Source organism: Aristolochia californica, unplaced genomic scaffold, assembly GCF_029961685.1.
Source record: "Aristolochia californica isolate CCGP_79_NKW_82.1479 unplaced genomic scaffold, dmAriCali1.0.hap1 SCAF_11, whole genome shotgun sequence".
Taxonomy (NCBI): Eukaryota; Viridiplantae; Streptophyta; class Magnoliopsida; order Piperales; family Aristolochiaceae; genus Aristolochia; species Aristolochia californica.
In genome coordinates, this window is record NW_027181782.1 from 7,938,844 (window position 1) to 7,965,091 (window position 26,248).

Here is a 26,248-nt window from a genome sequence, read left to right on the forward strand (position 1 = left end):
GAATCTCATTCCTAGATCAGCCAATTCCTTGGCTGATAAATTGGCTAAATTTGGAACCTCCCAACAATCTCTCGTTGTTTGGGAAGCCCCCCCCCCCCCCCCCCCCCCCCCCCCCCCCTTGTAATCTGCTCTTTTGAGTTTTTGTTTTAATAAAATTCAGTATCATTTAAAAAAAGAGTCAATACATTCAGTAAGTATAACTAGTAAATTAATGGAGAATCCTAGGAAAATCAATTTAGAAGTTGTGTTAGACCAAGGGTTCAAATCATGTTGATCTCAGTTATTTTAATGATAACAAAACAAATAGCTTGAAAATGTACTGTAAAAATCAAGATTCGGGTGAAGGAAGAGGAGAAAATTGAGAGAAAAAAGGACGAAAGAGAAGAAGAGCTTTCTGAAGAGCCTGAATGTCCTTGGGAACAGTGCACAAATTCTTAGACTCCTTAAATAAGTGTTTTGAGTTACATATTACAAAAATGTCCCTATACACTTAATAAAACTTTAATCTCTTTATATCTCCCTAACTAACACATCCTACGTACATAAAAATTTAACCTCTGATATAATTTAATATGCAGAACAAGATTACATAAATAAAGTTAACCACTAAAGTGTTAAAATGATCAAAATACCCTTGGATGTATTTTCTAACACTCCCCCTCAAACTGGAGCGTATATATCCAGGAATCCCAACTTGTTGCAGAATGATATAAATTCTTGCTTGCCAAGGGCATTGGTGAAGACATCTCCCAACTGATCGCTAGACCGAACAACTGGAATTACTACCTCCTTTTTCATCATTGCATCTCAAATGAAGTGGCAATCCACTTCTATATCTCTAGTCCTCTCATGGAAAACCAGGTTACTTGCAATAAAGATCGTAGCCTGATTATCACAAAACATGCTCATTGGCTAATCTAGGTTGAAACCCAACTCTCATGAGACTGACCTAACCCACATGAACTCACTCACTATGTGAGTCATCGCCTTGTATTCATCTTCTGCAGTAGATTGGGCTACAACATTCTACTTTTTACTTCGGCAACAAACCAAATTTCCTCCTAGGAGGACACAATATCCAGAGGTTGACTTTCTATCTAGTTTGGACCCTACATAGTCTGCATCAGAGAAAACCTCTATCTTCATATGATTGTCAGGTCTAAAGAAAATACATTTTCCTGGTGCTCCTTTCAAATACCTCAAAATTCTTTGTGCAACTTCCAAGTGTACTTTCCAAGGACGTTACATAAACTAGCGCACTACACTTACTGCAAAAGAAATGTCAGGTCTAGTAACTGTTGCATAAATTAACATTCCCACTAACCTCCAATATTGTGTTATGTCATTTAATTCATCACTTTGCTCATCATGGAGATCATGTCCCAATTCCATTGATGTATCAGCTGGCTTGGCTCCCAACAAACCATACTCTTGAAGCATATCTGTGACATACTTACGTTGTGTCCTCACAATGCCTTCTTTACTTTTTGCAACTTCAATGCCCAAAAAGTATTTCAACGGTCCCAAATCTTTAGTTTGAAAATGTGCAAACAAATGAGACTTGGTATCCTCTATACCAGAAATATCACTCCCAGATAATATAATGTCATCAACATAAACCAAAAGCACCACAATTCCACATGACCTCTTCATCACAAACAAGGAGTGATCACAATGACTCCTAGAAAACCCCATACCACAACCTAGCTGAATTTTTCAAACCAAGCATGTGGACTCTGCTTCAGCCCATAAATCACCTTCTTAAGTTTGCATATTTTATGTGTGTCTCCCTGAGTAACATATCCTAGAGGTTGCTCCCTATATTTCCTGGAGCAACATATACCTCTTCTTCCAAATCACCCTATAAGAAGGCGTTTTTAATGTCCAATTGACGTAGGGACCACCCCCTGATTTACTACTAAGAGCAAAATACGTATAAACGACAAACGAGCAACAGGAGAAAAAGTTTTAAACACATCAATACCAAAGGTTTGAGTACACCATCGCAACCAACCAGGCTTTATAGCGCTCAATAGAATCGTTTGCATTATACTTGATAGTATAAACCCAGCGGCAACCAACAACTTTGGCCCCAGATGGTAGATCACACAGTTGCCAAGTGCCTTGATCTATCAAAGCATCCATTTCAACATCCATAGCTTGCTTCCAATGAGGAGACAAGAAAGCCTCTTGCACTGGAAAAGGGAAAGTGCAGGTAGAAAAAGACAAAGCAAAAATTTTTTAGGAGTCAGATAAGGAATAAAAAGACACAAATAGAGATAACGAATACCGTATACCTTTACCTTTCCTGACACCCTTCTCCTGAGTGCAATAGGAAAATGTAGATCATTACCTCCAAGATCTTGAGACAAATTAGAGTCATGATCCGGTGAGAGAGTCGGCGGTGATACTTCTTTTCGGCATTTATATACTTGTAATGTTTTCTCGACAATGACAGCTTGTGATGGTCTAACGGGCTTATCAATTGGTACACGAATTACCGGTACCGGTTCAGATGAGACAATAGGACCAGAAGGTAATGACAAAAAGGAAAGGAAAAGAACTATACATCCTCAAAGAAAGTAACGTAGATACAAATGTCTTTCTAGTGAATGGACAAAAACATTTGTACCCCTTCTGTGTAAAAGAGTTAAAACTTGCTTTTGAATAGCTTATGGTGTTAAAATGTAATATTCAAGCAGCCATATTTATTGCAAGTAATCATGTCTTCCATGAGAAACCAAAACAAATAGAAGTTGATCTTCAATTTGTTAGTGGCAAGGTAGGTACCCCACATGCAGGACCACTAACCAAATTGATGATATATACACAAAACCTTTTGGAAAGAAAGAAATTTTATACTAAACAAAGATTGGTTGGCATATATGCTCCATCTTGCAAGGGAGTGTTAGAAATCAGAATAAATTCGTAATTTCTTATGTGGGTAAGTCTGTAATTCGGTCAACAAAAGGATTCAGCTTAGTGTTTCTGAAGTGGTGTGGTTATTATGTAAATTCTGAAGAGTTTAAAGAGTGTTTTACTCATTTACGTATAAGTTCTCTTGAGGGGCTTTTTAGTCTTTTTGTAAAACAACTTAAGTGGATTAATAAAATAGGACGGGTCGATCTTTCCCCATTGAGTAGGCTGCATGCAGCCCTATTTTCTTCCCTCTCTTCTTCTTCTCTCCCCTTTCTCTCCAATTTCTCTTTTATCTTCTTCCTTTACACCCCTGAAGCAAAACAGTTGTATGGCAACGACCCATCAGGACCCTCATTTTCAAGCATAGCTTGCGACTCAGGTGTGCAACTCAGACGTTATGAACAGCAGAATAACAGTCTTCAGGCAGCTAGTGGCCAGCCATTCCAAAGAACAGACAGTGGTAAAGTCACAAACATCGGTGGCAGCTGGTGAGATGTAGAGTTCGGCAGGATAGGAAGGGGTTTGTGTACAAAACCAATTACCAAAATTGGGTTGAACCACATCATATTTCGCTGATCAACTTCCTGAAATTCATTGAGTTGTTGTGGGCAGGATAGAATATAGAGCTGCCTGCATCAAAACAAGACAAGTTACACTGAAATTCCAACATGGAACCCAGGTCTAAGCCAAAGGACTTGATGATCTTCAGATTGACAGTTTGCTGAATAGTTTGCTGAAGAACAGATGTAATTGCTGATTGAAAAGCACATTATCGAATCTCAGCCCTGCCAAAATGATGATCTTGCCAGTCAAAATCTTGACAAAAATCTGCATTTGTCCCCTCAATAAAGCACAAGATGGAGAGTGGACTCATCTTTGGCTCAACTTTAGATCTTTGATTCCGTGCTTTATTGAGCACAAAATTGCTTTCCATCACCTTCACGACTTCACGTTCCACCATTGAAAGCGACAATCTTCTCTCACCAATCACAAGAGAATGCTGAACAGATCTATTGTCGCCAAAGTTTTAGAACATTATGTTGCCATTGCCAAAAAAAATGCCTACCAACAAAATAGAACATCATGAGGGCAAGAAGATCAAACGCCATCACAAACTTCACCTCCTTCTGTTTTTGGATATGGTACTAAACATCGCAGATGTCTCAGCAGCAAAAATAAAAAAAATTCAGATCCAAAACAAGGACTTTTAGATCGAAGTCACATCATGCAGGTGTTTGCAAACTAAAAATTGAAGTGGGAACGTAAAAGGAAGAGTTACAATTTGGAGATAAACTTGAAACTTGCACAACCTAAATAATCGAAGAAATGCAGCAATCTAAAAAAAAAAAAAATTTTTAGATAGTGTTGAGTTATATTAATAAGCTCAAAAGAGCAATATTACAAGGAGGAACCGTCCCAAACAATGAGAGATTGTTGGGATGTTCCGAATTTAGCTATCAGCCAAGGAATTGGCAGATCTAGGGATGTGATTCCATGTACAAGAAATTGAGGTTACAATGTTTGCAAAAGAGGAAATAATTGGCCAATGCCGCCAAGGGGGGGAAGCCGAACTGGACCACCAACTAATGACAACTTTGAAGTCCCCTTCGATCAGCAGCTTCCCGTGAAGACAATTCTTGAAAATCTTCAATCCAAGATGAAGGACAGTCACTTCAGTAGTATTGGAGTCAGCAATACCAACTGGTCTCGCATAGGAAAGAACAGTCTCTCCTCTGTGATTCTTGAAGACTCCATGGGCACCCGCCGGCCAGGGGCAACCCAAAGCACTCCCGTCAAAGTTCAACTTGATGCAATCACTAGGGGGAGGCTCCCACATTGCCATGGCCGGAATCTTCTGAGGGCACGCCATATGGGCCATAAGACACCATTTCCAAAAACGAAAATGGAGATAGTGACCTGTGAATTGACCTAGGTCAACCGAAAAACCCTATCTGATGCCATGTGAAATTTGTACGAAAAAATGGTGGTATTAAATTGGGTCCAAGGCCTATCCCAAAATGACTAGACAACATAGGAATCCTCTTTTCCAACTAATAAACTTAAGATCTTTGATCTCACTAATCCATGTAGGACTATTTCTTAACACTTCCCCTCACGTGTAGGCACGTGGATAATTTGGGTGGAGACCCACATGTGAGTACTTGCTCTGATACCATGTTAAATTGGGTCCAAGGCCTATCCCAAAATGACTATACAACTTAGGAAACCTTTTTTCCAACTAATAAAACTTAAGATCTTTGATCTCAATAATCCATGTGGGACTATTCCTTAACAGGTGGAGATATAAGGGTTTAGAAACCCCCTTCCTCCATTTATAATTGAAACAATATTAAGAATTACATTCAAGTTCCTGCTCCCCTTAAACCCAAAAAAAAAAATTGTAGGAAAGAACTTTGCCTTAAAAATAAACAACATCCTAATTAGGAGAGTTTTCTTTACAAAGATCTTTCCTTACCAAGTCTTCTATTAATAGTCAATTTATGGAAGTTCCAAAGTTAGTAAGTTCATTGTTGGTAGTTTTTATCTAAGCTAGTTGCTGGAATTCTTTTCTAGCAAGTGGTTTTCAATTCAGTCGGAGGTTTGGTCTTAAGAAAGTTTTTTTTTGGTGATGCAACTTATTTTGGCAAGTCCGTGGTTGTTTTTTACTATAAATGGGGGAAATCTGTTGGTAACTTTCAATCAGTTTCAAGATCAACAGAAATTTTTATTTTGGCTGTTGGAGCGCCTTTCTTTTTTCTTTCTTTTGCTGAGAATAATTTCTTAGTAATCTTTCTCTTTTGCTAACTACTGCCAGTTAGAATGCAGCACCTAAAAAATCAAGTTCTTCCTTTGGAACTTGAAAACTAGGAATTTCTTAAAGTTGAGAAGGTAAGGATCAGATATCTCATATTTCAGCCTTGTCTACCAACTATATTTCAGTAATTTTTGTGCCATTATTTTACAACTATACCCTTATAGCCAATGACTAAAACACCCTAAACCTTATTTTTCAACAGTAACTGAAAATAAAAAAAAACGAGAAAATATAAAGTTCCAAGATCAAGAGCTCGCCTAAAGTCTAGTCAAAGAACAAGTACCTCATATTTTGCAGTAAAATTTCTCTCTGCTTCAGCAAATTTATTTTCACAATTTTCGATCATTTTCTTCGTTTCCTGTTTCTCATTTTCTCGCAACTTAGATTGCCTTTCTATCTCTGCAGTTAGAGAGTCAACTTGATGCTCAAGTTTCCTGCACATACTTTCATAATCAAACTCCTCTTTGAGCTTAAGGATGTTAACTATTTTCATTGCCTGAAACAGATAGCAACATACACATTCAGACATAGAATTTGAGAAACTATTTAACCTACCAATGTCACAAGCAACATTATAATACACACTGTGACAGAAATGCAGAAAAGAATCAATGGGAGAAAAACTTATTAGACAGAAACAAGAAAACAACTGTTGATGAGTATCCATCAAAGCAAAGTTTTGGTCAGCAACGACATCGGCTTCCACCAGAGCATCAAATAATCTTCCTTATTTGAAAAAGAATATATAATCATCAATTGTATTTAATTAGCTGACCAAACACTCGATTTGAAATATTACTTGAGATAAGAGACAAAACATATTTAAACAATCTTACTCGTTGACCAAACATTATAGTGCTAGTTGCTTCTGCAAGATGCAGTGCAGATGGTCCAATTGTTATGATAAGGGAAGTCCTTGCAGATCCTGTATGGTCAAAAACAACAAAAGATTCTGGCGTCACATGTCATCTCTTATAGCATTTTATAAAAAAATATATATTAGACAAAAACAATTGAAATCACAAATAAATAGAAGCCACGCAAATTAAACAAGGTTTTAGAATTTTTGTGATAAAAAGAGATCTAGAACTTTTTGCATCAATTTTAGTTTGCATATCTTTTTATTGTTCATGGTGATCAATGAAATGGGTAAAAAATTGACATCAGAAATTAAGCTGGATGAGAGTTAAGTAGCTCAAATGTGTCTGATTCAAGGCAAAATAAAACTCCCCTCATGGGAAGGTAAGAAAGACACCTCGGGAAGGGGGCTTTCATTTACCAATAAGGTGCCACAGGGACCACACTTCAGTCTTACAGTAAGTCAATATAGACTATCTTAAACAAATATCCTTTTCTTACTCCACTCACCCTCCATAAGACTTGAAAAATTCATTTAGAAAACATGCAAGTTTAAGAACAATATTTGCAATATCTAGAAGTACTAAAACATATCGAAAATTAGAGGTCATCATTCAGAAGAATACTCAGAGAGTTATTTCTTGAGACACATATGGCCTTAATACTGCAGATAAATACCATAAAGAAACAGTAATAAGAGCAGTTCTTTAACCTCCAAATGAGCCACGAAGCAGCCTAGTAAGTTTGGAGTCTCTTGTAGGTATATGGGGACTATTCTCAGCTAATGCATTTATACATTTTCCCAAAGATGACAGAGAAAGATTAATGAACTTAGCCTCCTCAAGTGCATGACCTTCACTCCCTGCAGCATTAAACAATACAATGAGGAAATAAGAGAAGACATTTGGACAAATACTTGAGAATAATAAAATAAATAACCACAGCAGATGCAAGCATAAAGTAAGCTAAAATAGAAAAAGATATTTATAAAATTTAATGTCAAAACCTGTTTTGTCTATTCTTTCTGAGCCAGCAAGATCCACAATAAGCAGCTTGCTTCTTAAAACAATGGGAACGGAATTGCCAGCAGTCTCAATTCTCATGTGATTTTCTATTTCTGGAGAACCATCTTTGCCTTTCCCATTACCATACTTTTGGACATAAACCTAAAACGTAAAACCAATCTCACATGTGCAGTAAGCAATTCCTTAACTACAAGTCAATAAACTAGGAAAAAACTATATTAAATTAAAATAATTATGGTAAGTACTCACCATAAGAATAGCATGACTACGTGAAGATTCAGTATTCAAATTTGTATTTGCAGCATGTCGATTTCCCTCACCAATTTCCAGAAGTTGCAGAAAGTGGTTAACACCTCGAATTCTGACCACTTCAGCACCCGATAAAAACACTTCACCACTCTTGGGGTCCTCAGTGATGGGAATATCATTATTCTCAGGGACTAGTAAATCTTGGACCGATTCCAGATACAACTGAAGGAAAAAAATGTGAGAATAAGAGGGAAAATGAAAGTACATATTAAAATAGTTGGTGGATACAAAAGTTCACCAATCTATAATTGTACATGTGCCCACATATCATATAAGTTGTCTGAGAATGAGAGTTGTTGTGTATAGGAGAATAGTTCACATTTGCTTACACTTGACTAGATCCTAGGTACATTAGTTGGGAAGAGACCTAACTTTGGCTAGTCATTTTAGAAGGAATTTTGCCCTCCCTTATCAGGATCTTTGTATACTTTTTAGCGTCTCAACTGAATCCAGGACATTTCACTTCTCACATTTTCATCTCATGTAAATGAGAAATGTTTCTGAAATATAAAACAGAAGGACACGCAGCTATCACTGTGAGGTGATTCTCCACAAAAATTAGGTGCCAATGAAAAAGATTGTGATGAAGAACATTGTTGAACCCTCCTCAATCACTTGGAATGAAGTCATTGCGAAGCAACTTGCAAGCCAATGGATTTGGAAATCAGGGGATTTCTTGGCAACTGCTTGTTATCACCTACCATTTTGTCTTGATAGCTCCCATGTTAGTAGCTGAGTTGCTTCTACCTTTCTTCTCTTCTCTTCTCTTCATTCATTTGGCAAAATTATTACTTCAATCACAACCAAAAAGAAGAAGGAGAAGAAACACAAGAAGAAAGACAGAGCTCCTACATGAGAAGCTGTTGACTGAAGACTTAGTCAAGAAGAGATGCAAGAGATCAGATAAGCCACTATTTATTCAGTTCCACTTCAAGAAGACAAACTTTACCTGTAAATAAGAGATTGACACCATATGAGTTGTTGGAGAGGTAGAGGCGAGAATCTCCTCTAAGGCCCTAACCATTATCCCACGTTCAGATGGATCATCTTTACCTAGTTGGCCTACTGTGTAAGTTTTACCAGTCCCCGTTTGACCATAAGCCATCACAGTCCCATTATACCCATCTAAGACACTCTGCAAGTTTACAAAATAAGATATTAAAGATAAAAGAAATTGAAAAAATAAATAAGTCACTGTGTTACTGTATAATTTAAAACACAGAGAAATGAAAAGTTTTAATATCATCCAGACTTGTCACAGAAATAAACCACATGAGAAAGCCCTTCCTCAATTTTATCTGTTGCAATATCAAGTAAAGAGAAGAATGCTTCATTTGTTGTATGACATTCTCCAAAAAACCCCAAAAACATCGATGAGAAAAACACTGTTGCAAGTATTATCCTGTCTCTATGTTAGTGCGTATTTTAATTAGTTAGTTACAAACAGCAGATTGAGTGAATTCTAGAAAAAACATGGATCAGATGTACTGATCAGCTTAGCCAAAGAAAACTTTTTAAGGAAAATTAAACTGTTAAACATGAAATTCACCATACTTTCAGCACATAATATTAAAATCACTATAATAAATCTATTCAATGAGAATTTTGCAGTGTCATTTCTGTCAGGTTAACATTTTTGAAGAAGATGAAGAAGAAAAAGAAAAGGAAGGATAGCAAAACATAGCAAATCTTATATCTGAAGCAATTAAGACTCCAGGAAGCCTCACCTCCACCACTGGTTTTGCAACAACCTCATAAACACGCCTCTGAGATGCACTTTCAGTAAAGACTTCATCAAACTTAAAAGATTCTGAACTCCAATTATTTTTCCGTAATTTTAGCCTCTTCAACTACACAAAGAAGAATTATAAATAGTTAATGCCAATAAATTTCCCTAGCATCAAGTATTGGGCAAAATCTGCTCTTTTTCTCTCTCTCAATATGTTTCAAAGATGTTAAATATACCTGGTGTTTTAGGACATAATATCAACTCAAAGATCATAAGTGAAAATATTAAATACCTCTGGCTGCAATTCAACACAATCAGCAAAGTCAGCTTCTGATGCAAGATCTTCAGTATTCCGTGGCCGAAGTCTTACTGCTACCCTAACTCTTCCAGAGTCTATTTAAGAATGAAACTGATCAAATTCAACATTTAAGAGAGAACAAACTCAGCGTACACGCACTCATTCATCCTTCCCACAGGTATAATTGATTGTAGAAAGAGCAATATACAGCAACTCTCACCAAATTAGGTCCCAGCATTCTTCTAAATAGAACATAAAATGCATTATGATTGCATGTTAACACAGTTAGCAGTACTTGTGGAGTTAATTTCTGAAGTCACATAAATAAGCAGATCTGAATATAATACACCGCTCAAAGAAATCAAAATCTTTCTCCTATATCAAATAAGGCTTTCCTACATAACTTCTCTTTCATTGGTGGAAACCATTGAAGTCTATATTATGATTGTCAAGTGTAAAATAAGAAAGGATAATAGGAGAAATTGAAGAAGAAAGGAGGGAGAAGAAAGATGGAAAGAGACTCTTGAAAGAGGTCGCATTAGGGGACAAGCTCAATCCCTATTCTATTTAATACGTGAGATTAGAAAAAATTACAAATATACCCCTTACACACTTAACTCACTTAAACCCTTATATCTCTCATCCTACATAACTAAATTACATGAAATTAAGTCTAGAGACATACTAAAAGATGTAGAATAAGATGGTGTAGAAATCAGTAACATTTGAAGATGTAAAATGACCAAAATACCCTTCTGTAGTTTTTCTAACACTCCCCCTCAAGCTGGAGTATATATGTCCATAAGGTCTAGCTTGTTGCAAAATGTCACAAATTCGCATTTTCCAAAAGACTTAGTGAACGCATCTCCATGCTGATCTCCATAATGAACATAGGGAGTGACTACTTCCTTCTTTATCACAGCACCCGGAATAAAGTGATAATCCACTTCAATGTGTTTCCTCCTCTCATGAAACACTAGATTATCGGCAATAAATATGGCTATTTGATTCTCACAATTCAAAGTCATAGGTTCATTCTAATAAAATCCCAACTTTTGAGGTACAGACCTTACCCACATCAGTTCACCGATAATGTGGCCCATTGCCCTATATTTTGCTCCATATACACTTCCTCTTTCCAATCACCATACAAGAATGCATTGATAATATCAAGTTGGCATAACAACCACCCCTGATTCACAACAGAAACTAAAATCCAAATAGAGAACAACCTAGCAACGGGAGAAAAAGTCTCAGACACATCAATGTCATAAGTCTGTGGGTAGCCCTCAGCTATCAAGCTAGCCTAGTACCTCTCAATAGAACCATCGACCTTATAATTCACAATGTGCACACATCTACAACCAACAACAGTAGAACTTGGGGGTACATCACATAATAGCCAACAGAACCTCCATTTAAACATCCATACCCTGCTTTCACTGCAGAGAAGAAAGAGCAACCTGCACAGAAAAAGGAATAGTGCAAGTAGGCAAAGAGAAAGCAAGGCTTTTATACTGGTCAAAAAACAAATCAAAGCAAACAAAATTGGACAACGGATAGCGTATACCTTTCCTTACACCTCTTTGAAGAGCAATGGGAAGATGTAAATCACTGACATCAGGATCTGCAAACGAATTGAAGTCATGGACCGGTGTGAGAGAGGGAACTGTAAGCTGAGATGAGGGCACCCTTCCTAGTTGGTAGACCTACATCGGTTTCTCAACAATAGCACTAGGTGAAGGCCTTGGACTATCCTCCACAAGTGTAGGAATGACCAACTTTGCTCCTGTAGAAGAAGGAAGAACAACATCTAGAGAAGGAGACTCAAAGAAAGAGGTATCCTCAAAAAAAGTGACAAACATATGTTTTTCTGGTAAATGGACAAAAACATCTATACTTCTTTTTTGAACGAGAATATTCTAAGAAAATATAGTTGACTACAAGAGGCAACAATTTATCTCTGGATGGACCAAATACATGTGCAAAACAGATGCAACTAAAAGCACACAGCGATACAAAAATAATGAAGCAAAAGGGAATAAAATTTGCATGGGAATTTGACCCCCAAGAACAAAAGAAGGCATTTTGTTAATGAGAAAACATGCAATAAGAACTACATCACCCCAAAATGACTTGGGTACATTTATATGAAACAATAGTACGCACCACTTCCAACAGATGACCATTTTTACGTTCAACTACTCCATTTTTCTATTGAGTAAAGATAAAAGATGAATGGTGAATAATCCATTAACTCTGAAAAAATATATCAAAGTTATGGTTCATAAATTGAAGTTCATTATCAGTACACAATACACAAATAGAAGTGGCAAACTAATTTTTTATTTCATTGTAGAAATTTTGAAATACATCAAAATCTTCAGTCTTCTCCCAAAGGAGATACACATAAGTACATCTACTGTAATCGCCAACAAATGAAAGGATATACCAATGACCAAACAAATTAGTTACATGACAAGGACCCCAAACATCTGACTGAACAACTTCACACATATAATCTTGTGATGAGATACAGGAAACATGATTCACACTAAAATGAGAGACTAGAAGTAAATACAAGAAAAAGGAATCAGTTTTGCCAGGGATGGATGACCTAACTGTACGTCCCACTATAGAGGTGAGATTACAAAATACAAAGCCTGCTAAATATCATCTGGCAAGTGGCTCTCCATATAATATAATCTGCCCCTCTCACATACAGAACCAATCATCCTCTTCTTCTCGAGATCTTGAAACACAAAATGAATAGGATAAAAAGTTGACAAACATTTCATTGATTTTGTTAACTTAGTGACCAATAATAGAGTTAGTGGAAACTTAGGAACCAGTAACACAGACTGAGGAGACAAGAACGATGCAGGAGTGATAATACCAATCCCTTGAACTAATAAAACAGAACCATCAACCAAGGTAACATGTTTAATATTAGATCTCTTTGAAATTAAAAAATAAGGAAGACATACCTAACATATGAGTAATAGTCTCTGATTCAAGAAAACGGGTAGACAATGGACGCACGTGAAGAGCAGACATACCTGAACTAGCCAGGGTAGCTATAGGAGTAGATGTCTAAGCCATAGATGTTGAGGAAGAGATAACTGAAAGTTGGGCCATACGTTGCACAATCTGTTGTTGTTGTAGTAATTGGCGCATTTCATCAGAGTGCCCTGGTGCAACAGTGTTTACAACCTCACTAAATGTCTCACTGTTATCATGAATGATCGAGTTTACCCACAATGTTTTACAAAACTTGATCCGATACTTATCTGAACAATGGTTTTCCTGCCACAGTGATTACATTTCCTCTCAGGTTTACTATCTTCTCAGCCTCTACCTCGACCAGATTCATCTTGACGTTTGCCTCTACTAGCATTGCTACGACCTCTAGAAGGCTCTTTAAAGCTAGAGGTATTAAGTGCAAAAGCCTCTACCACCTTAACTCTTGTACCAGCCCTGGGTACAACTGTATTTTTTGCACGCATGATTCAGTTAAATGTTGTAGACAATGTAGGCACATCATCATATGCAAGCACTTGTGCCTTTACTCCATCAAATTCAGAACCTAGTCCATCAAGGAATTTAGCAACTCGCAACTAATTTTGTAGTTTTCTCAACTCTCTTTCATCTGTAGTGAACGGATGATAAGCATTTATCTCCTGCCATACCCCTAGAAATTCACTGTAATATTTTGTAACAGATTTGTTACCCCTTTTTAGACCAAATAAAAATGTGTATAACTCATACACCCGAGATAAATTGCTCTCTTGTGCATACATTGATTCTCAAGACATCTACATCTCCTTTGAGGTTTCACAATATCAGAGTGGTTCCGTCCACCATGGTTAAGTGTTATGTTTTCCGCATCTAACAGACCGGTCTTTTGGGTTGTATTGGCTAGGCGTCTAACTCAGAACTCTGAAGTTAAGCGAGCTTGAACGAGAGTAGTATTAGGATGGGTGACCTCCTGAGAAGTCCTTTTGGCTAGGCGTTTGACACACAATTCATGACTTGATTCCTCAATTTGGTTGTTTACAATCCAAGTCATAACTTGGTTGAAATCTGCTTCCCAATCCTCATTCATAGGCACTGGAGGATCTTCTCTAATATATCTGGACTGCCTCTTGGCATTGGATAGACTTAGCCCAGCAAAGATAGTTTTGCCCATTCAATTTTTCTGAAGTGATAGCAATCATGTCTTTTCCATCAGAACTGCTAATATCCCTTAATGGAGTATAAAATTCATTTGAATCAGCCATAATCACCATTAAACAGTCACAACTAAGCAAATATAGATCCAGGTTACAAGTCTAGTGTGCAAGGTAGATGCCCCACTTCTCAAAAATTAAGGTTTTTATACAATTTTCGCCAAACCCCAATTTGACACAATTTCCACCAATAAATGGTAAATATGCAATCAGAAATCACAAATCTGACTTAGTTAGGACTGATGTCATCATCCAAGGTGATGAGACAAACAAGAAGCTCATATTGGGTTGCATACCAAGTAGAAGGGGGATTTTCCCAAATCAAAGGTCCTTCAAGGACTCTATCTCATCAATAACTATATTTAAGGGTAGCAGAGACCAACAACCCCAAGGTTTTAGCAGGAAAGAAGAAGAAAATTTGGTTTTTGTTAAACCAGTAGGGCATAACCTCAAGAGCTCTTCTTCTAGGATGACGCAGATTTTAATGAAGGAGAAAAACCCAAATTACAGGCTTCCAATTGTGATTCACTGTTCGGATATCATGTCAAAGTGTAAAATAAGAAAGGAAAAGAGGAGAAATTGAAGAAGAAAGAACGATGGAGAAGAAAGATGGAAAGAGATTCTTGAAAGAGGTCTCATTAGGGGTCGAGCTCGACCCCCCTTCTATTTAACAAGTGAGATTAGAAATATTTCAAACATGCCCCTTAGACACTTAACTCACTTAAACCCTTATATCTCGCGTTCTACGTAACTAAATTACATGAAATTAAGTCTAGAGATATTCAAAAAAATGTAGAATACGATGGTGTAGAAATCAGAAACATCTGAAGATGTAAAATGATGAAAATACCCTTCAATAGCTTTTCTAGCAACGATAAAACATGGTTATGCTTGGGAAACAAAAGAAACACGATAAAATTTGAGAATATGTGTCCATCAAATGTTTGTGTAGCCTAAGAGTAACAGAGAAAGTTCAAATAGCAAACTGGGGCACCTATTGAACATCAACAAAAGGTTCTCCCTTATTTTGTTCATAGCTTGTGAAAGCTATCTTTTTTATGGTATTTCCACTACACTTTTTGGAACTTCATTAAGCATTTATCAATGGATTATTTAGTGGATTACACCAGCAGCAGTGGAAATATCTCACTGTGTTTATGTCACATTGAATAAACCATATTTATACATTGATTTTCTTTCTATTCCCTGTCATTGGTTGATAGCATTTTTTTATGTAATTTTATGTTTTAAAGGTTTTTGGTAGTTAAGCAGCATAAGGGTAATCTGTCATTTGAAAATTGTAATTAGGGTTAAAATTCCATGGCTGACATCTCCTAAGTATTTTTTTTAAATGGTGATAGGCTTTATTGCATAAAGGAAATGTGAAAGAATATAAAGGGAAACACTCACCCTTACTTAGGCAACTTATCCGGTACGCTATTGGCAGATTGCAAAGAGCGTTTGCAAGATACATCAAGAGAGCTAAATAGTTTTTTAATTTCTTCAAATACATAGAGAAATCTCCAACAAGGAGGAGAGGATTGTCCATCCAACTTATACCAATTGCTTAGTCCCTTTCTATGAGAACCTGCACTAAGAAGTGGAGCAAAAAAGCTTAAGACGTTGCAGGATCACTTTAATTTCTGCTTTAGCTGAGCCACAGGGGGGCAATGCTCTGAAAATGTAAGCAGAACAGATCCCTCAGTGATTTCTGATAACCCCTCAATACCTAGCCCAGGTTTTCCCAAAGAGCACCCATCAACATTTAGCTTTAGGTGGCTAGGATGGGAAACCAAGCCGGCTGCTGAATCTAATGCTAAACAGTGAATGTGGAGACTTCTTTCCAATGATCTTTGATATGTGGGAGGAGGAGCGGTGTAAGTTCTTACAGGTCCTTGCGCATATCATTGTTGTTTGAAAGATGTTCTCAATAATAGTTGGAACCTTGCAAACTTCGTCGTAGAATTATTCACTTTTGTGTAAATCATAAACCACAACCAACCACTATGACAACCCATCATTTAGCACAAGAAGGGGTCGCTGTTTATAGAATGCAATGCACGTTTAGTCTCTGTTAAGGTAATTCTGTTCCATCCTTGATACCATCTTCCTTTCTGAGGGCACAATTTTATGAGCTCATTTGTCTATTTATTTTTTTTCATTCAAATCAACTTTCTTCCCACCCTTGAGGAAAAAGGATCCATTAAAATCGTATAATCTAAAATAACATGAAGAGACAAAGAAAAGGAAAAATTGACAGCAACAACCCAAATGTACAGAAAAACCCCCCAAAATAATCACAATAAAAGAGTAGTTGCAAAAAAATGTGAGAGCTTGATGACAGAGAGAGATAGAAAGTTTACTAGCAGCATCGTCCTCATTGATGTGAACCCTGGAACCGGCTGCTACCGATCGTTTTGAAGGAGGTAATTTCGAACGAATGGTCCCGTGTCCAGCACCGCTGGAGCGCACGGTTATCTGCTTCTCGGACCGGAGAGAAGCTCTCAAGGCCGAGCTTGACGCCATTAGAGAGAGACAAACATAAACCAGGCACAAATTTTTCGCGAAATTCCACGAGAGTCAAAAACAGAAAGAGTTAGCCGCACGAAGGCGAAGAAGAAGAATCTCCTGAAGCAGATTGCAGTACTGTGCGGGGGATGGTTTTGCAGATTATAGAAAGAGAGGAGACTTCAGAGGAACAAAGAAAAAGGACCGTTGAGGCCGGCACGATCAATTGATCGAGTCCAATTACTCTTTTTTTTAAAAAAAAAGTGGAAGGCGGCATTTTGGCTACTCGTGAGAGAGTATAAATCATGCTGGCCTGTCCTAGACACTCCGGACGTAGATGAAGGCAATAGATATTCCCTAGCCAGCAGACACAAAGGGGGGGGGCAAAACCGTCCCCCGTCTCAATCATCTATGATTTACAATATAAAATCTGATGCTATCTCGGATAATATTGAATTAACATAAAGGTGCAATATTAGAATAGCTAACCAAAGTTTGTTATGTAACAAAATATATGTTAGAGGATCATATGGGATTGAGAATAAAAAGACAGCAAAAACTTAATCAAAGTTTAGCATAACTAAGTTGAATTTGGTGGAGCTTGTTAGATTATAGGGGCTCGTGATTAAGTGATTTAAAGGCTTGTCTTTGAGTGTGAAGTGAAAAAAAAAAAAAAAAAAAAAAGAGGTGAAAGTGAAAAGGAATCAAGAAAGGAGAAAAAGAAGATGAAGAAGATACATGAGGTGATTGAAGGATATGAAAGTGAGAGTGTTAAGGTATGAGTTCGACCCTAACCTCTTCTCCTTGACTTTATTTAATTAATTTTTATGTAAAAGTTATGATAATGCCCTTAGAATGGGTTGAGAGAAAAAAGACAAGTAAATAAAGAAAAATTACATAAATAAGACCACAAAATTAGCCCTTTTAACACTCCCCCTCAAATAGGTGCATAAACATCATAAATACCCAGATTGGAAGAAGTCAACCAAAGTATCCCTGCTACAACTGTTTTGGTAAAAATATTAGTAACTTGATTCTAAGAAGAGGCACGTTCAAGGCATATTCCAATTTGTAGTTTCTCTAGGAAGAAATGATAATTAATCTCAATATGTTTGGTTCTTTCATAAAAAAATGAATTTGATGCAACATGTATGTACTTGATTGTCATAATGGAGTGTCATTGATGTATCATTATGGAACCCAAGTTCTCAAAGAAAATATTGTACCCACTATATTTCACTTATTGCATTGTCATAGCGCTATAATTAGCTTCGACGCTAGAATGAGCAACACATTATGCTTCTTACTCATCCAAGTTGCTAAGTTACCACCAACTAGGGTATAATTACCTGACGTAAAATTCATATCATTTGGAGAGCTAGCCCAATCAGCATCAGCAAAACCTTCAATATTGACAAGACTATAAGATATGTATACAAGACCTTGTCCAAGAGATAAATATCAAAGTATTTGCTCTAAAGCTTTCCAATGAGATACTTGTGGCTTATGTGTATACTAGCCGATATTAATTACAATAACAGATATGTCAGGTCTAGTAAGAGTGAGATAGATCTACTTGCCTACAATCCTTTGAAACTTTTTTCACATCTACTTCTTTTCTAGAACCAACACTTAGCTTAACATTAGTGTTTACAAGAGTACGTACTGATTGACATCCAAGCATCCCTATCTCTTTAAACAAATCAAGTACATACTTCCTCTATGACAAGATCATGCCACACCAGGATTACAACATTTCAATCTTAGGAAGTATTTAAGTTGACCTAAGTAAGGGTGGGCATGGGTTCGATAGGGGTCAAGTTTCTTGAAAACCGAACCCGGCCATGAACCTTGACATTAAAACCCAAATAGGAAAAAAACACAAATATGTGAAACATCAAACCCAACTGTAACCCGATCACCATCATCACAACCTCATACCCGTAAACCCAACTTAAACTTGGTCCATCCCCGCCTTGTCCCCTTAAACTCCATGCATCTGTGCCCAATCCAAGGTTGTCTCTAGCCCATTTTATATCCTCGTCTTGTCCCCACTAGTCAGGTATGGGGAAATATGTCCTTGACTTGAAACCCAACGGTTTTTTTTCTTCCCTCTCTCAAACCTGGAAGGTGAGACCAAAACCCAAACCCTGTTAAGTTGTGATTCCTAATCAATGTCTTACATTGAGTTAGTACGCGGATCGACCTTCACGTTAAGGTTACTGTGGGGGTTGGAAGGGGGCAGGGAGCCCCCGAAAGGTCCACGATATATAGAATGTTGTTTTATTAAGGGCAGTTTAAGAATTTTACTCTTGTAAAGCAATTGCCCTAGTTTTCTGTTTATATTTGGGGCACCGCTATTAGGTTATATTATAATCCGAGGAGCATCATAGTTGCAGCTGAGAGAGGTTACAGAAAAACACATGTAAGTGTGTGCAATTTCTCTTGTAAACTATTTCATTTTCATAGTTGATTACTGCAACGATAGAAGACAGCACGTGGTCTCACCTTGAGGCGAACATGTATAAATCTTGTTGTTATTTTTGTTACTTGTTTTTCCTTCTTTCATGATTATTATTATTGCTCTCATTAATTTAGAATTAGGGTATTTAATTCCTAATAAACCCAATATTTTTGAGTAAAGACAAATCAGGTTCCCTATGAAACCCAACCCAATGCCCACCCCAAACCTAAGTATTTGGTCTGGAATTCTCTACACAACCCATCTTTCACTTGCTGAATTGCAACTAGATCACTTCCTATCAAGGAAATGTCATTTACATATATAGGCATGAGTATTACTCTTTTCTTGGTAAGTTTCACAAAGACATAATGATTCACATCTCACCTAGTAAAGCCAAATCAAAGTACTACCTTGCTGAATTTGTCAAACTATGCTCTCAGTGATTGTTTTATCCCATATAAAGATTTTGCACTTTAAGCATACCAACTCCCCCTCAACTACAAACCCAAGAAATTGATCCATGTAAACTTTTTTTTGTAAGTCCTTATTAAGATCTGCATTCTTAACATCAAGTTGATAAAGAGTCCACTTGAAATTTGGAGCAAGGGAGATAAGAATACGTATCAAATTCAGTTTAGCCACTAAAGAGAATGTTTGTTCATAGTCAACATCATAGCACTAAATATAAGCTTTGGCCACTAATCTAACAATGTTGACATTGACATTGCGTATAACAGTAACCAACCATTTACATCCCACAGGTTTTATATGCATGGGAAAGTTCACCAAGTCCCATGTTTGATTTTTACATAAAGTTGACATCTCCTCTTCCATGGTTGTTTTCCACCCTGGATGTTTAAGAGCTTCTTATACTAACTGAATAGAGACATAAGGAGTCACAAGGAAGAAACACCAACTAAGAGAAAACCGATCAAAAGACATATAATTGGACAATAAGTGAGAAGTGGAAGGTTTTTGAGTGCAAGATCAGGGTTCTTCACAAATAATAGTGGGTCAAGTATCGATTATAAGACCAAATGGAATTGGAGCAACAAAAGGAGGAGGTACTAACCTCATACAGATCAACAGATGGCATAGGTGGATGATCAACCAAAGGAGCAGGAGTCTCTGGAGTACGTGGTGGCTGCATACTTATGGCAAAGGATCCTCCTGTGGTACAACTGGTTTAGGCATACCTAGAGAATAAGAAAATCTAGGAGGACCAACATTGGAGGAATAAAACGGTTGATCCCCAATGAATGTAACATTGGCTGACACAAATAATTTTTTAAGTAATGGACTATCGCATCATAACTTTTATGAGTACAAGTGTATTCCAAAAAATACACTAGAAAGCACGAGAAGAAACTTTATTTTGTGTTGAGATATTATGTACAAAGCATACACATCCAATAACTTTGGGAGGAAGAGGAAATGCCTTGTTATCATTGAAAAGGGAAGATATGGAGTTACATTATGAAGCACTGTAAAAGGCATACAATTAATAACATAACAAGCTACAAGAATTGCATGAAGCCAATAGAATCGAGGTACACTCATATAATATAATAATGCAAGAACATATTTAAGTAAGTTTCTATTTTTATTTCAATCACTCCATTTCGTTGTGGAGTGCGAGCATATGAAGTTTGATGAATTATACCATTTTTGTGTAAAATGATTGAAATCCATAAGGCATATATTCCTTGGCAATATCTAATCGGATCACTTTAAGTTTGCAATTAACTTGAGTGAAAACAATAGAATAAAAGGATTGAAATATTGGGAATATTTTGATTGTTTAATATTGCACACATGAATTGGTCCCATAAACATTAGATTTCACTAAAAAATTGAACTTTAAAAATACTTCCAATTAGGGGTGGCATCGAGCTGAGCGGAGCCGAGCCCGAACGTGCATATGTTCGAGTTGAACTTGATTTAAATATTTTAAACTCGAGCTTGAGCCGAGCCTAGGCTCGAGCATAAAAATTTTATCGAGCTCGAACCTAATAATTTTAATCGAGTTCGAACCAATATACATTTAAAACTTTTCAAAAAATACATGTCAAATAAATTGTATATAACATTATGCATACATTTTACATAAAAATGGGAATGACCTCTACTAGATATTGGGCATAAGGGTGGCATCGAATCCACTGAGTCTGAAGCTTGTTCCAGCCGAGTTTGATTTAAATATTTTGAACTCGAGCTCGAGTCAACCCTAGCCTCGAACCTAAAATTTTAATTGAAGTTGAGCCTGATAATTTTAACTGAGTTCGAGCTTAACCTACATTTAATATTCTATATAAAATATATGTCAAATAAATTATATATAAAATTATGCATACATTTTAAAAAAAGAATAATAGGGGAGGTTCAGGATTGAATTTCAATAATGGATTAAAACGTACCAATATTAATCTCTTTTATTCCAAATGTTGTCTAGCTTGTTTTGTAATTATTGAATCTGGCCATAAATTTACTATGGCCTCCTTAGTGCCCCTGGTTGAAACTTATATTCTAGGAAAAACTATAAATGTTTTTCCTATGATACATAGTTCCAAAAAAAAATTGTCTTACTTAGAAAATTATATCATTTTTTTAATAAGAGTTTTCAATTAGAAAAATGTTTACAAAAAAATGAGACATTAATAGTCCCTAGAAACTTATTTCTACTAAAATTTATTTTCAATTTCTTCAAGATCAATGTGGGGGGGGGGAGGGGATGATGCTGGCGACGGGAACAGAGGCCAGAGGCGAGGGCGAAGGGAGGAAGAAATCGAACGGTCAACAACAGAGGCGGCCGACGAGCAGTTGTTGACGAAGACAACAGCAGACAAGAGGGGCTCGGCGGTGACGAGGGGAGGAAGAATTCCTCCTCCCCCCCCCCCCTCGCTCCCTCTCCCACTCCTGTTCCTCTGCTCCCGACTCAGCTTTTTAACGAGTCGGCTCGCGAGACTGCGAGCCGAACCTGGATTCGTTCGAGCTCAGCTCGTTAATTTAAACGAGCCGATTTCGGATCTCGAACTCGAGAGATGTAACCACCTAACCAATACAACCCGAAAAGACTAGTCTATTAAGGTGCGGAAAGTCAAATACTTAATACAAATCACCAACATATTCCAACACTCCCCCACAAACCAAACCCCCGGGTTAAACCTAGGGCAAATTCCAAATACAAATAAAAATGCAAATGCAAAGTCCCCGCGCGTGCGGGGATTCGAAGGTGGGACGGGCGAAACCTACTCTGATATCATGTAAGCCCCTAACCAATATAACCCAAAAAGACTAGTCTATTAAGGTGCGGAAAGTCAAATACTTAACACAGATCGCCAACATATTCCAACAAGAGATACTGAATCGAACCGAGCCGGCAACGAGCTGAGCTTGAGCCACTCGCGAGTCAGCTCGGTTCGAAGCCACCCCCTACTTCCAATAGTAGAAAAAGAAATTTTGTGGTGTTTAGTAGGATAATAGACTTCACAAGGTAAATCTAACACTTATTTCAATGAAGCAACTTGAGTTTGTAATGAGGAAAAAGATGGAAGCCCAATTTGTTGTGTCATTGAAGTGTCTATTGTTTTGATATTGTTGCAATAGTAGTTGTTTTTTTATTTAAAAAATAGAGACCTTCTTGATCATTACCTCCATCAATCACCTATTTGGCTTGCAAATCCTAAAAAATGCAATGTGTAGAATAGATGGTGGCACAACAATTAAAGTTTTTTTTTTTTAATTTGCTTACAAGCATAAGACTATTACAAGGTGGGACCATGATCACCACGCCCACACGAGGTGGCATGATGAGTCACCACACGAGGTGGAATGTTCATGAGGTGTCATCACGTAAGGTGGAAGATTTAGAAATTTTCCTTGATTAATGTAATTGATTGATGTAATTTATCATCCATTATTGATATAATTAGGGATCCTAATTGATTCAGGAGTTTCCTTAAATATGTAATGGAAAAAGTATAAATAGTGGTCTTGGTTGAAGGGTTCCAATCAAGCTCTCGTCTTCTCAATTCGTGGAAGAATCTCTCCCCTAGCCTAAAATCTCTCTCCCTTTTCTCTTCCCCCGTCTCTACCCGTGCTCTTTCTCTTTGCTCTTTTCTTCTCTTCTCTCTTCTCCCTTTTCTCCCTCCCTCATATTGTTCGAGGTTCCAAGCATGGGGTCCTAAATTTAACAAAGTATCATAACCTTGAATTTAGAATCACCACAACAAGAGCATGGGGTCCTATATTATATGAAAATATTGGGATATAAGTATCTTGGATTGGAATAAATTTGCCAAAGTTGTTCTTGTCGATTTGTAAGTTCTTGGAAGAAAAATCGGTTTATGCTGAATTTTTTTACATAAAGGGTTGTTATTTAGTGAGAACAATATTTTATGATGAATAAAAATTGCTTGAGCTTATTATATGTGGGTTTTTTATCCATTGGATTTTTTAAACATCTTATTACTTAGCTACTAAGCTAAGCTTCTCCATTAACCAAGTTGTTTGAAGAGTTGGAACTCTACTCGGTTTTGTGAATTTTTTGAGCATTTGCTTTTGAGGTCTTGGCCTTCATATGAGCATTGTAGAGGTATGATCATATCTCATGCCAATTTTCATAAGTTTTTGAAAAAAACAAGGAAAACTAGAAAGAAGAAGGTAGTTTTTGTGCAAAGTGTTTTTTAAAAAGGTGGTCGAACCTTGTTTAATTCAAAACCACGAGTTGGCTTCCTGTTAATGCCTCAATATTCACAAGAAATCAAGATTAGAATATTTTTTTTACATTAAAAGTAGCAAGGTCAAAGGAATTAAGGAAGTGGTATTTTTGAAAGCTAAGTTGGCGCCAATCTATTTGAAGCAAGATTGCTGATTTTTTGAGAGCTTACATTGGTGTCATATCTCCTTGATTAGGTCTAATTGGTTTAATTTTCAATCAATCATTGTCTGAATCATGAGGGATTGAATCTAGATAGGTTTATTACTTGCGAGCATCAAAACGATTTTTGGAATGATCTTGGAAATATCTTACTCGGCATGACATATTATCTTACTTGATTTCATGTTTGTTGATTGATTTTTGCTATTCTCTACAAGGAAGACTAGCGAATTGATGATAAAAAAATTTGAGCAAGCAATTTACATGCCTAAATGGGTTCCCTCCTTGCTCAAAAGGATTGTTAAGTTTGGGTTCTCCTCCCATATACCCAAGCTAGTCTTAGGCTTCACTTGGTTCTACAAGCCTATTACATAGGCCGAAGAATACACGGGTAGTAAGAATGATATTCTCAAGATTACCACCTTTGTGAGGGATATAAAATTACATGAGCAGGTCCAAATCGGTTCGACGATTTCTTATTACAAGGGACCTACTGGGTCACCTAACCAAACTTGTACCACCTATTGATTAAGAAGATGTTGCTAAGTGGTTAAAAATGACACTTTGGTGATTAATTAGCTCATCAATAGCATGGAAGAGCTTATTGTTAAGCACCAAGCCAATACTACCCAAAAGACCGGCCTGTTAGACACGGAAGGCATATGTACTTAACCACAGGACCAAGTGGGTCACGGTGAGCCCATAACATCACACCCCACCTTCACGAGCCAATGACCCTGACGGCTTTACCCGCTAGCGACGAGGAGGGGTGCCTGCATCCGGGATTTACGATCTCCCGTGCCTGTCGAGAATCGAACTCGTGACCAAGCGCTAGCTCTAATACCAAATGTTAAGTTCTCTCGCCATAGATCGAGTCACCCAATGCTCACTTCTACCTTCCAGGTTGACGTGCGACGTTGAGGGAGACTTGGAGTTCTTTGATCGACCAATAGTTGGAATACTGAATTAACGAAAGGAGGAATAACTGAGCTTGTGAAGGAAAGCTCTCCCTGGACCTCGTTAGGGAGAATTCGACCTTGCTATATTTTAATTGATCAAAGCCCTGACGTTGCACCTTCCAAGCCCTCACTTTCCCATGACGTCCATACATTTCCCAAGCCACTGACTTTGCCATGACGTCCAAACTGTTGGAAGATAAAATCAAACCCAAACGACCAAGGAAGGCCCACATACGTAAGATTATTATAAGATGGGCCACATGACCAAGGAAGGCCACAAGATGGGCCCAAGCCCATAAGAAGTAGGACCCACAATGATTACCAAGAGCTAGCATCCTAATCACATCAGCTGGAAGATCAAGAACGACTCACAAAAGTATATTTATCTCAAGGTCACGACCAAGAAGAGTTTTAGTTTAAATTATATTTATCTTTTATCAATATTGAGTTACCTAATTATGTTAGGACCTACCTTAAGTGTTAGAGTTTGGCTGTAATTGGGACAAGGGTAGTTTTATTGTAATTGCACTCTACTAACTTCCTCTATTATAAATAGAGGTTCATGTACTCTGATTACAATAGGTTATTGATGTCAATGAAGTATTTCACTTTTCCATAAATTCAACATGGAATGAGATCAGGTTCTGTGAGTTGACTTTGTCAACTCACAGACGTAATGTGATCCTTTTCTCTAAACCCTAAACCCTAGGTGTAGGTTTGTAGTTATTTTTATTTGAGATTTTTACCTCTATATGTACTTTTTTATATTGAAATATATATATATATATATATATATATATATATATATATATATATATATATATATATATATATATATTGACGGAAATATATTTGAGTCTACTTTCCAAAGAAGAATGATTTGTTCCAATCGGAGTTATCTACAGAGAGATATCGATATTTGAATGAGCGAAGGTCAGATTACTAAAAGGTTCAAGCAGCAGCAACAATCTTCAAATTCCGAGGTATTTTTTTCTATCAAGAACTAGACTTTATATGGAGAAATATATATAAAACGAAAGATTTGTAAGTCTATTCTTTTATCTATTCAACAAATTTTTTATCTGAGTTATCTACAAAGAGAAATATATATTTGAAGCAGTAAAAGTCAGATTATAGAATAGGTTCAAGTTGCAGCTGAAAGCCTCAAATTCTGAGGTATTTTATGTTATGAAGAAAGAGACTTTTTATGGAGAATTATATATCAATATAAATATATGTAAGTCTATTTTCTTACC

At 37.0% G+C, this 26,248-nt stretch overlaps 1 protein-coding gene across 2 annotated transcripts in view; it reads right to left on the minus strand.

Annotated features, from left to right (window-relative positions):
• LOC137943895 (kinesin-like protein KIN-UA) overlaps positions 1-16,818 on the minus strand; it is a 63,306-nt gene extending 46,488 nt beyond the window's left edge. For both annotated transcript variants that reach the window (XM_068789321.1, XM_068789322.1), the window contains exons 1-9: positions 16,546-16,818; positions 9,948-10,048; positions 9,654-9,776; positions 8,876-9,061; positions 7,867-8,088; positions 7,599-7,758; positions 7,305-7,454; positions 6,571-6,659; positions 6,018-6,230 (exon numbers count right to left, since the gene is read on the minus strand). In XM_068789321.1, the coding sequence (XP_068645422.1) occupies positions 6,018-6,230; positions 6,571-6,659; positions 7,305-7,454; positions 7,599-7,758; positions 7,867-8,088; positions 8,876-9,061; positions 9,654-9,776; positions 9,948-10,048; positions 16,546-16,708 (1,407 nt within the window). In that variant the 5' untranslated portion in view covers positions 16,709-16,818. The remainder of the gene's footprint in view (positions 1-6,017; positions 6,231-6,570; positions 6,660-7,304; positions 7,455-7,598; positions 7,759-7,866; positions 8,089-8,875; positions 9,062-9,653; positions 9,777-9,947; positions 10,049-16,545) is intronic.
• Positions 16,819-26,248: the final 9,430 nt, after the last annotated feature.